We start from the raw sequence: 12,054 nt of genomic DNA, 5'->3' as shown, positions 1-12,054 counted from the left end.
GTAGGGCTCCTTGCTCGCACACGCTTTTTCAGTTCTGTCCACAAATTTTCTGAAGGACTAAGGTCTGGGCTTTGTGATGGCCACTCTGATACCTTGACTTTGTTATCCTTAAGCCAATTTGCCACAACTTTGGAAATATGCTTGGGGTCATTGTCCATTTGGAAGACCCATTTGCGACCAAGCTTTAACTTCCTGGCTGATGTCTTGAGATGTTCCTTCAATATATCCACATCATTTTCCTTCACATTGAAGCCGTCTATTTTGTGAAGTGCACAAGTCCCTCCTTCAGTAAAGCACCCCCACAACATGATGCTGCCACCCCCGTGCTTCATGGTTGGGATGGTGTTCATCGGCTTGCAAGCCTCCCCCTTTTTCCTCCAAACATAACGATGGTCATTATGGCCAAACAGTTCTATTTTTGATTCATCAGACCAGAGGACATTTCTCCAAAAAGTATTATCTTTGTCCCCATGTGGAGTTGCAAACCGTAATCTGGCTTTTTATGGCGGTTTTGGAGCAGTGGCTTCTTCCTTGCTGTCGTTATAGGACTTGTTTTACTGTGGATATAGATACTTTGTACCTGTTTCCTCCAGCATCTTCACAAGTTCCTTTGATTTGCACTTTTCGCACCAAAGTACGTTCATCTCTAGGAGACAGAACACGTCTCCTTCCTAAGCGGTATGACGGCTGCGTGGTCCCATGGTGTTTATACTTGCGCACAATTGTTTGTACAGATGAGCGTGGTACGTTCAGGTGTTTGGAAATTGCTCCCAAGGATGAATCAGACTTGTGGAGGTCCACAATTTTTTTCTGAGGTCTTGGCTGATTTCTTTTGATTTTCCCATGATGTCAACCAAAGACGCACTGAGTTTGAAGGTAGGCCTTGAAATACATCCGCAGGTACACCTCCAATTGACTCAAATTATGTCAATTAGCCTATCAGAAGCTTCTAAAGCCCTGACATAATTTTCTGGAATTTTCCAAGCTGTTTAAAGGCACAGTCAACTTAGTGTATGTACACTTCTTTCCCACTGTAATTGTGATACAGTGAATTACAGTGGGGCAAAAAAGTATTTAGTCAGCCACCAATTGTGCAAGTTCTCCAACTTAAAAAGATGAGAGAGGCCTGTAATTTTCATCATAGGTACACTTCAACTATGACAGACAAAATGAGAAAAGAAAATCCAGAAAACCACATTGTAGGATTTTTAATTAATTCATTTGCAAATTATGGTGGAAAATAAGTATTTGGTCAATAACAAAAGTTTAGAATACTTTTTTTGCTCCACTGTATACACAAAGGATAATGGGGAAGATGGGCGACAACTGGAGGGGGGTGGAGACAATCACAAAAACAAGTGAAACCGATTAGGGCGTGACAGTAGCCCCCCTCTAGAGGCGCCACCTGGCGTCCTACCTGGGCGCATACCAGATTTTTAAGTGGGAGAACTTGCACAATTGGTGGCTGACTAAATACTTTTTTGCTCCACTGTATAAGTGAAATAATTTGTCTGAAAACAATTGTTGGAAAGATGTCCTTCCGACTTGCCAAAACTATAGTTTGTTAACAAGAAATTTGTGGAGTGGTTGAAAAATGTGTTTTAATGACTCCAATCTAAGTGTATGTAAACTTCGGACTTGAGCTGTATGTGAGAAGGCTGTTCATTGACTATAGCTTAGCATTCAACACCATTGTCCCCTCCAAGCACGTCACCAAGCTTAGGACCCTGGGATTGAACACCTCCCTCTGCAACTGGTTCCTGGACTTTCTGACGGATCGACCCCAGGTGGTGAGGGTAGGCAACATTACCTCTGCAACGCTGATCCTCAACACGGGGACTCCACAGGGGTTTATTCTTAGTGCCAGGACAACAACCTCTCCCTCAATGCCAGTACAACAAAGGAGCTGATCATGGAGTCCAGGAAACGGAGGGGTGAGCACGCCCCCATCCACATCAACTGGGCTGAAGTGGAGCGAGCTGAGAGCTACAGGTTCCTCAGTGTCCAAATCACTAAGAACTTAAAACGGTCCACACATTCCCGCACAGTCCTGAAGAAGGCGTGACACCACCTCTTCCCCCTCAGGAGGTTGAACATGTTTGGCGTGGGCCCTCAAATCCTTAAAAGTACAGCTGCACCAATGAGAGCATCTTGACAGGCTGCATCACTGTTTGGTATGGCAACAGCACTGCCCTTGATCGTATGGTGCTACAGGTGGTGGTGCGGACAGCCCAGTACGTCACTCCGTGCCATCCAGGACCTCTATCAGACAGTGTGAAAGGAAGGCCTGGGAAACGTGTTAACAGAAACCCAAGCCATAGAGTATTCCATCTGGTTCCACACAGCAAGCTCTACCAGTGCATCAAGTCTGACACCAACAGGCTCCTGAACTGATTCTATCCCCAAGCCACAAGACTGCTAAATAGATTAACAAAATGGCTACACACGGGCTATCTGAGTTGACTGTTATTTTATTTTTGCACTCTCTATGCACACTAACAAGAATCTACACACTCAAGCACACTGATACTCCAACACACACACACACACACACACACACACAACATGCACACACATTTATGATGACTCTACACACCCACTCACATACAATCATCATATATGCTGCTGCTACTCTGTTTATCATATACCCTTATTCATACATTATCTACTGTACCTCTATCACTCCAGTATCCCTGAACATTGTACATATGCTATTCGAACTGACCCTGTATATACAGTGCCTTCGGAAAGAATTCAGACCCCTTGACTTCTTCCACATTTTGTTAGGTTACATCCTCATTCTGAAATTGATTAAATTGGTTTCCCCCCTCATCAATCTACACATAAAATCACATAAAGCAATGCAAAAACAGGTTTTTAGAAATTGTTGCTAATTTATTAAAAATAAAAAACTGAAATATCACATTTACATAATTATTCAGACCCTTTACTCAGTACTTTGTTGAAGCACCTTAATAAGCAGCTATTACAGCCTCGAGTCTTCTTGGGTATGATGCTACAAGCTTGGCACACCTGTATTTGGGGAGTTTCTCCCATTCTTCTCTGCAGATCCTCTCAAGCTCTGTCAGGTTGGATGGGGAGCGTTGCTGCACAGCTATTTTCAAGCATCTCCAGAGATGTTAGATCGGGTTTAAGTCCAGGCTCTGGCTGGGCCACTCAGGGACATTCAGAGATTTGTCCCAAAGCCACTTCTGCGTTGTCTTGGCTGTGTGCTTTGGGTCATTGTCTTGTTGGAAGGTAAACCTTACTGCACATGCAGGGCATCATTAAGTGATAATACATAATTCACAAGTGATAATATTGTCACTCATCAGACTATTTGAATCTTGTCTTTACATATACTAAATAATATATGTGTGAAATGTGTTATGATTTAGAATGGACCATTATCATGCACCTGTCGGAATAGGTGAGATTTTCTCCGTGGTTTATTTTCATGCCAGCCAGGTAGGCATATTTGGAAAGTTGAGAAATAAATATAGTAGGCCTAGCCTATAGAAAGCTGATTGGATCCTCTTTTTAAAAGAGGCCATAAAAACTGTTTTATCACGCCTATAGAAATGTTGCGCAATATGAGCTAATGGGCACTCATGAAGTGTTTGATTCGATTTTTAATTACATTTGCATTGATGTCAGTGTGATTAGAGAGACAGAGTGCTGAGTACCAGAACATTAGCAACTGGCAGTTAGCAAGTTTGGTACTCTACTAATAACCATACGCACCATCAGAGCGCAGTTTTGGAGAAGGTCACGTATTACCGTCACCATAACAGCCCTACCCTAAACCTTAAGTAAACATTTCTCTCTCTCCTTACTTGTGACAAGTGTTGGGGTTAAAGGTGAAGCCAGGTTCAGGTATGGGGGAGAAGCCTGCCCCCTGGGTGGTCCTGAGCGCTCTGGAGCAGGTTTTAATCACGGATCTCTCTGTACTTTTCTCTGTTCATCTTTCCCTTGATTCTGACTAGTCTCCTAGTCCCTGCCGCTGAAAAACATCCCCACAGCATGATGTTGCCACCACCATGCTTCACCATAGGGATGGTGCCAGGTTTCCTCCAGACGTGATCCTTGGCATTGAGGCCATAGAGTTCAATCTTTGTTTTATCAGACCAGAGAATCTTGTTTCTCATGGTCTGAGAGTCTTTAGATGCCTTTTAGCAAACTCCAAGCGGGCTGTCATGTGCCTTTTACTGAGGAGAGGCTTCCGTCTGGCCACTCTACCATAAGGCTTGATTGGTGGAGTACTGCAGATATGGTTGTCCTTCTGAAAGTTTCTCCCATCTCCATAGAGGAACTATAACTCTAGAGCTCTGTCAAAGTGACAATCGGGTTCTTTGTCACTTCCCTGACCAAGGCCTTTCTTCCATGATTACTCAGTTTGATTGCGCGGCCAGCTCTAGGAAGTGTCTTGTTGGTTCCAAACGTCTTCCATTTAAGAATGATGGAGGCCACTGTGTTCTTGGGGACCTTCAATTTTACAGACATTCTTTGGTACCCTTCCCCAGATCTGTGCCTCGACAAAATCCTGTCTCGGAGCTCTAAGGACAATTCCTTCTACCTCAAGCCTTGGTTTTTGCTATGACATGCGCTGTCAACTGTGGGACCTTATATAGACAGGTGTGTGCTTTTCCAAATCATGTCCAATCAATTTAATTTACCACAGGTGGACTCCAATCAAGTTATAGAAACATCTAAAGGATGATCAGTGGAAACAGGATGCACCTGAGCTCAATTTTGAGCCTCATAGTAAAAGGGTCTGAATGTAAATAATGTATTTTTGTTTTTTATTTTTAATACATTTGAAAAATAAAATGTTTTTCACTTTGTCATTATGGGTTATAGTGTGTAGATTGATGAGGAAAACATTGTATTTAATCCATTTTAGAATAAGGCTGTAACGTAACAAAATATGGAAAAAGGGAAGTGGTCTGAATACTTTCCGAATGCACTTTAGCTTGCTCACTTCTCGTGTTCTTGGACGGGATTCGGCAATGATTACCAGAAGTTTAGATGGCTGGCTAGTCTAATTTACCAATCTAAAAATTGTTAGCTGACATGGCTAATTGATTGACTGTCATTGTCTGACATAACATGAGAAAATGCACAACTGCTGATGCAAAACCACATTTCTAAATTGCACCCAGTTTATTCTACTATTCTTACTCTCAATAGTAAGTTGATACCCCAACTGAGTTCCTAAAACTTGTTGTTTCATGAATAAAACAAAGGAGAGAATGTATGATATGTTTTACAGGATCAATCATGCAATCATATTTCACCGTAAAGCATTAGTAAGAAATGTTGCATATGCATGCTCTATCTACATTATGCTAAAAGTGTCTGATACTGAGTGGTACCAAGGAAAACAAGTCTGCAAGAGGACATGAAAAGCCCAAAATTCACAGCCCCAAAACCTGAGATTACAGTAAAGGCTGGGTTTTCCTGTCATTTCTTGTTCCTATGGTTCAGTGGTACCCCTTTCTGGTATTCACATTGTTTCTTGCAGCTTTGGGGAGTGTTGATCTTGCAGACCTGTTTGACCAGAGTTTCTGACAGATATGTTCTGTTGTTCTCTGTGCCAGCGGAGACCGAGCATGCTCAGAGGGTCCCAGGAATGGACGCAGCCCAGCAGATGAAACTGAGAGAGCGACAGCGCTTCTTTGAGGAGGTCTTTCAGCACGATGTGGATGTCTACCTGTCCTCTGCCCACTTGCAGATTCATGACTATAAGAGACGTGAGCGCAGTCAGCATCACATATGTCCATACCCAAGCTCAACCCTTACCTTAGCCATTACCCTAACACTAGATTCATGTCCACACCCTGGCTAAACCCTAACACTAACCCGAGATGAATGTCCAAACCATGGCTCAACCCAAACCATATCCATAACCCTATATCCAAGTCTGCACAATTCAAGTACTCGCTTTCTATCACTCGCCATATTACACTGAACAAAAATAAATAAGTATCCCAGAAATGTTCCATATGCACAAAAGCTTATTTTTCTCACATTTTGTGCACAAATTGTTAACATCCCTGTTAGTGAGCATTTCTCCTTTAGCCAAGATAATCCATCCTTACCTGACAGGTGTGGCCTAAAAAAAAGCAGATTAAATGGCATGATAATTATACAGGTGCACCTTGTGCTGGGGACAATAAAAGGTCACTCTAAAATGGGCATCTTTGTTACACAACACAATGCCGCAGATGACTCAAGTTTTGAGGGAGTCTGCAATTGGCATGCGGATGCAAGATAATTTAATGTTTATTTTTATACCATAATCCGCCTCCAATGTTGTTTTAGAGAATTTGGCAGTACGTCCAACCGGCCTCACAACCGCATGTAACCACGCCAGCTCAGGACCTCCACATCCGGCTTCTTCACCTGCGTGATCGTCTGAGGGGAGGGGGTGGTATTTCTGTCTGTAATAAAGCCATTTTGTGGGGAAAAACTCATTCTGATTCGCTGGGCCTGTACTCCTGCCCAGCCATGTGAAATCCATAGATTGGGGCCTTATCAATTTCAATTGACTGATCTGCTTATATGAACTGTAATTCAGTAAAATCTTTGACATTGCTGCATGTTGCATTTATATTTTTGTTCAATATACACACGTGAAAGTTTCTCAATGTTGCTAAACATTTCCTATGAGAAGTGAAACTGACATTATATGCCTCTAATCAACCTCACGGTTGTCTCTTGGGTTGTTGTTAGCTCCCATTGGCAGTGTCTCGTCCATGGAGGTTAATGTGGACATGCTGGAGCAGATGGACCTCATGGACATCTCTGACCAGGAAGCACTGGATGTCTTCCTCGGCTCTGGAGGGGATGAGGGGGTGCTGGCCTCCCCTCTGCCAGGTAAAGGTGAGTGGAGGGGAGACGCCAGTCTGAGGCCGTCCTATGTTGATAGTGTAGTATTTGGCAGAGAGTCGAGGCTTTTATCCTCCCCTATACTAGCTGGCAACACTAACTGCACTATTGAGCGTAGCACTGAGAATCTTTTGTCTAATATCCCCTTAACTTTACCTACAGTAGTTCATGGAAACAACAACAACGATAAGGTAATCAACCAGGGACGCTCTCTCCAATACACTGACGGTTGTGATGGGAAGTTTCGCGTGGCCTCCACCTCCTCCACCAACAGCCAGAACACCAATGAGGACGGACGGGACACCCAAGTCATCCAATCAGATGATGAAGATGTGCATGTCGACACAGTCTTGCTGATGGGATCACCCCCTGGGAAAGATGAGGAGAAGAATCGGTCTATTCTCTCTTCCTAGGCGCCTTCCTTCACTTCCAATATTCAGTAACATTTTGGACTTACTGATGCTTACAAGTATCACATAAACTGGACACACACACTTCCATGGACTGGCAAGACAACTTCCACTTTCCACAGCCTTTTCTTTACTGTTAATTTTGTTTTGCCTGAACTGTACATATAAAGCCAACTCTTCTCCAAGCTTGTCCCCATTTATACTTCTGGAATGTAGATGACAGGACATCCCTTTTTATTTCCTCATTTAGCATCCTATTAAGATCTGGCAATGTGTGGTACTGTTTTGGGAAGGACATTTTTGTGTGTAGGCAGGCTTTACTATACTACAGATCGGAACAACTGAGTGTTAGTAAAAAAGTAATCATCTGTATTAACCAGGTTGAAATAAAGGTTGAATAATTTATGAAATAAAGATGTAGAGAATTAATTTTTTTTTAATGTATTTTTTCTTTAGAGAGAAACATAAACTGTGCACAACTTTGCCATCCTTTGTAAATATGGCCCTTAGTTCCCATATTCCCTAAAATGTTCAACCAACCCAAAACACCTGCCACAAATAAGGACATATTGTACATAGTGCTTAGTGGTGCTTTAATTTGTTGTATCTTTCACTTAGTCTCCTCTTATTCTCTGACAATTATTTTTGTTCCTTTTTTGTGTGTGTGTGGAGGTATTTGTAATGAACAGGAGGGGAGACAGAGAGCTGGTTTCAAGCGCAGGGCGTTGCAGGTGTTTATTGCAAAGGACCACAGGAGGAGGCAGGTAGCTGGGTCCAGGGGCAGGCAGAAGGTCATACACAGGGGGTCCAAAAAGGAAACAGTACAGGCAAGGAAAAAGCTAGTCTGGGAGATCAGGCAATAGGTAGATAACAGGAAATCTGATAGGCTAAAGTACAGGCAGGGAATAGGCAAAAGGCGTCATTAGTGAGACACGGGAGGCGTAAAATCACGGGAAACCCAGAGCTCCGAAAGACGTGTGTTTGCGGGTACTATTTAATGAATCTGCCAGTTGAGAACATGTTAAGAGTCTGTTTCTCAAATTAGACACTCTAATGTACTTGTCCTCTTACTCAGTTGTGCACCGGGGCCTCCCACTCCTAGTTTCTATTCTGGTTAGGGCCAGTGTGCGCTGAGAACATCCCTGGCCATCCCTACTGCCTCCGATCTGGTGGACTCACTAAATACAAATGCTTTGTTTGTAAATTATGTCTGAGTGTCATTTAAAAAAGAAAAGAACATTGTCCCGTCTGGTTTGCTTAAAATAAGGAATTTGAAATGGTTATTACTTTTACTTTGACTTTTGACAGTTAAGTATATTTCAAACCAAATACTTTTAGACATTTACTCAAGTAGTATTTTACTGGATTACTTTATTATTTTACTGGGTGACTTTCACTTTTACTTGAGTCATTTTCTATTTTCTATTAAGTTATCGTTACTTTTACTCAAATATGACAAGTACTTGAGTACTTTTTCCACCACTGCCAAGAAGAATCGAGGATGTATTTGCTGCAAAAGGTGCTTCAACAAGGTACTGAGTAGAGAGTCTAAATACTTATGTAAATGTGATATTTCAGATATTGTTTTGTTTTTGCAAAAATATATTTAAACATGTTTTGCTTTGCCATTATGGGGTATCTACAAAACTGTAGATTGATGAGGGGAATTTAAAAAAAAAATCCATTTTAGAAAAAGGCTGTAACGTAACAAAATGTGGAAAAAGTCAAGGGGTCTGAATACTTTCTGAATGCACTGTGTGTATATGTATATATATATATATATATATACAGTTGAAGTTGGAAGTTTACATACACCTTAGCCAAATACATTTAAACTCAGTTTTTCACAATTCCTGACATTTAATCAGAGTAAAAATACCCTGTTTTAGGTCAGTTAGGATCACCACTTTACTTTAAGAATGTGAAATGTCAGAATAATAGTAGAGAGAATTATTTATTTCAGCTTTTATTTCTGTCATCACATTCCCAGTGAGTCAAAAGTTTACATACACTCAATTAGTATTTGGTAGCACTGCCTTTAAATTGTTTAACTTGGGTCAAACATTTTGGGTAGCCTTCCACACGCTTCCCACAATAAGTTGGGTGAATTTTGGCCCATTCTTCCTGACAGAGCTGCTGTAACTGAGTCAGGTTTGTAGGGCTCCTTGCTCGCACACGCTTTTTCAGATCTGCCCACACATTTTCTATAGGACTGAGGTCAGGGCTTTGTGATGGCCACATTAATACCTTGACTTTGTTATCCTTAAGCCATTTTGCCACAACTTTGGAAGTATGCTTGGGGTCATTGTCTATTTGGAAGACCCATTTGCGACCAAGCTTTAACTTCCTGACTGATGTCAGTCTGTTTTTTTCTGGCGGTTTTGGAGCAGTGGCTTTTTCCTTGCTGAGCGGCCTTTCAGGTTATGTCGATACAGGACTTGTTTTACTGTGGATATAGATCATTTGTACCTGTTCCCTCCAGCATTTTCACAAGGTCCTTTGCTGTTGTTCTGGGATTGATTTGCACTTTTCGCACCAAAGTACGTTCATCTTTCGGAGACAGAACACATCTCCTTCATGAGCGTTATGATGGCTGCGTGGTCCCATGGTGTTTATACTTGCGTACTATTTTTTGAAAATTGCGTTTGAAAATTGCTCCCAAGGACGAACCAGACTTGTGGAGGTCTACAATTTTTCTTCTGAGGTCTTGGCTGATTTCTTTTGATTTTCCCATGATGTCAAGCAAAGAGGAACTGAGTTTGAAGGTAGGCCTTGAAATACATCCGCAGGTACACCTCCAATTGACTCAAATGATGTCAATTAGCCTATCAGAAGCTTCTAAAGCCGTGACATAATTTTCTGGACTTTAAGGTCAATTTAGTGTATGTAAACTTCTAACACACTGTAATTGTGATACAGTGAATTATAAGTGAAATAATCTGTCTGTAAACAATTGATGGAAATATTACTTGTGTCATGCACAAAGTAAATGTCCTTACCGACTTGCCAAAACTATAGTTTGGTAATAACAAGAAATTTGTGGAGTGGTTGAAAAACGAGTTTTAATGACTCCAACCTAAGTGTATGTAAACTCTAAAATGTTCAGTTTTGTCTCACAAATGCCACAGATTCCAAAGTTTTTGAGGGAGCATGCAATTGGCATGCTGATTGCAGGAATGTCCACCAGAGCATTGAAGGTTTATTTCTTTACCATAAGCCACCTCCAACGTCATTTTAGAGAATTTTGCAGGACGTCCATCCGGCCTCACAACCGCAGACCACATGTATGGCGTTGTGTGGGTATGCGGTTTGCTGATGTCAACGTTTTGAACAGAGTGCCCCATGCTGACGGTGTGTTTATGGTATAGGCAGGCATAAGCTACGGGCAAGAAACATCATTGCATTTTATCGATGGCAATTTGAATGCACAGAGATACCTTGACGAGATCCTGAGGCCCATTGTCATGCTATTCATCTGCTGCCATCACTTCATGTTTCAGCATGATAATGCACGGCCCCATGTCGCAAGGATCTGTACACAATTCCTGAAAGCTGAAAATGTCCCAGTTCTTCCATAACCTGCATACTCACCAGACATGTCACCCATTGAACATGGGATACTGGGATACTCTGGATTGACGTGTATGACAGTGAGTCCCGCCAATATCCAGCAACTTCGCACAGCCATTGAAGAGGAGTGGGACAACATTCCACAGGACACAATCAACATCCTGATCAACTCTATGTGAAGGACATGTGTCGCACTGCACCAGGCAAATGGTTGTCACACCAGATACTGACTGGTTTTCTGATCCACGCCCCTACCTTTTTTAAAAGATTATCTGTGACCAACAGATGCATATCTGCATTCCCAGTCATGTGAAATCCATAGATCCTTATATGAACTCTCAGTAAAGTCTTTGAAATGTTGCATGTTGTGTTTATATTTTTGTTCAGTATAGTAAAGGAGAGAACAGCCTCAGGGCTTTGGATTGTTGACACCACCGGAGGTGAGTTACACACAACATGGTAGTGTCAAGCGATGCTGAGTCAGGAGACGGACCAAAGCCCACTTCTAAGAAATGCATTGAAGTAGAGGATACCAACAACTCACTAGTGTTTCTGGACTCTGTCCAAGATGTCATGGTGGAAGAGAAAACAGAGATTGGACACCCTGTAGAGATGCTTACTGCCATTGACCATGATGCTAGGCATAAGTCATTTCCATATTTATTTTGTAAGAGTAGTTTGACCTATCCATTGACATTTGTTACACTTTTATGGTGCTGACAACTATCAGTCATTAATCAGTCACTGATTTTTCTTGACCTATGCTACCACACTTCTGCTTTCAGGTATGTGAAGGGTGGTGATCAGATGACTGGATGACAGTGGAACCTCATACAGGTCTTGTCACTTCAGCGAAGAGACTTTCATGATCAACTATGTATACACAGTCATACTCTATGCAGTTGACAATAGTAAAACCATGAATACAATCAATGCAGGTGATCAGAGTTGTTTAATATGAGTTTTATTCTGTGCCAAAATGCAAGACATATAATTTCACCCACTATGGTATTTGTACATTAACCTCACTTCGTAATGGACAGGTGAACCACCGATGACAGGCTAAGGGACCCTGAGGATCCACGTGAGGGACCAGAATGATAACGTCATGAGGACTGGACATGTGTCTGTTGGGCCAACATTGCAGCCTCTGACCTGGACTAAGAGCCCTATAGAGGACCCT

At 42.0% G+C, this 12,054-nt stretch overlaps 1 protein-coding gene across 4 annotated transcripts in view; it reads left to right on the top strand.

The window, feature by feature from the left end:
* The window catches only part of LOC112254396 (dysbindin), a 28,214-nt gene extending 20,484 nt beyond the window's left edge, over positions 1–7,730 (top strand). For 2 of the 4 annotated variants that reach the window (XM_024426956.2, XM_042324327.1), the window contains exons 2-4: positions 5,601–5,753; positions 6,736–6,885; positions 7,054–7,730. In XM_024426956.2, coding sequence (XP_024282724.1) covers positions 5,601–5,753; positions 6,736–6,885; positions 7,054–7,304 — 554 coding nt within the window. In that variant the 3' untranslated portion in view covers positions 7,305–7,730. The remainder of the gene's footprint in view (positions 1–5,600; positions 5,754–6,735; positions 6,886–7,053) is intronic. The other 2 variants (XM_024426958.2, XM_024426957.2) reach the window with 2 other exon arrangements.
* Positions 7,731–12,054: the final 4,324 nt, after the last annotated feature.

The sequence above is a fragment of the Oncorhynchus tshawytscha genome, linkage group LG07 (assembly GCF_018296145.1).
Source record: "Oncorhynchus tshawytscha isolate Ot180627B linkage group LG07, Otsh_v2.0, whole genome shotgun sequence".
In the NCBI taxonomy this organism is placed as follows: Eukaryota; Metazoa; Chordata; class Actinopteri; order Salmoniformes; family Salmonidae; genus Oncorhynchus; species Oncorhynchus tshawytscha.
The sequence above is the reverse complement of the archived record's forward strand: the minus strand, read 5'-3'. Positions and strand labels throughout refer to the sequence as shown.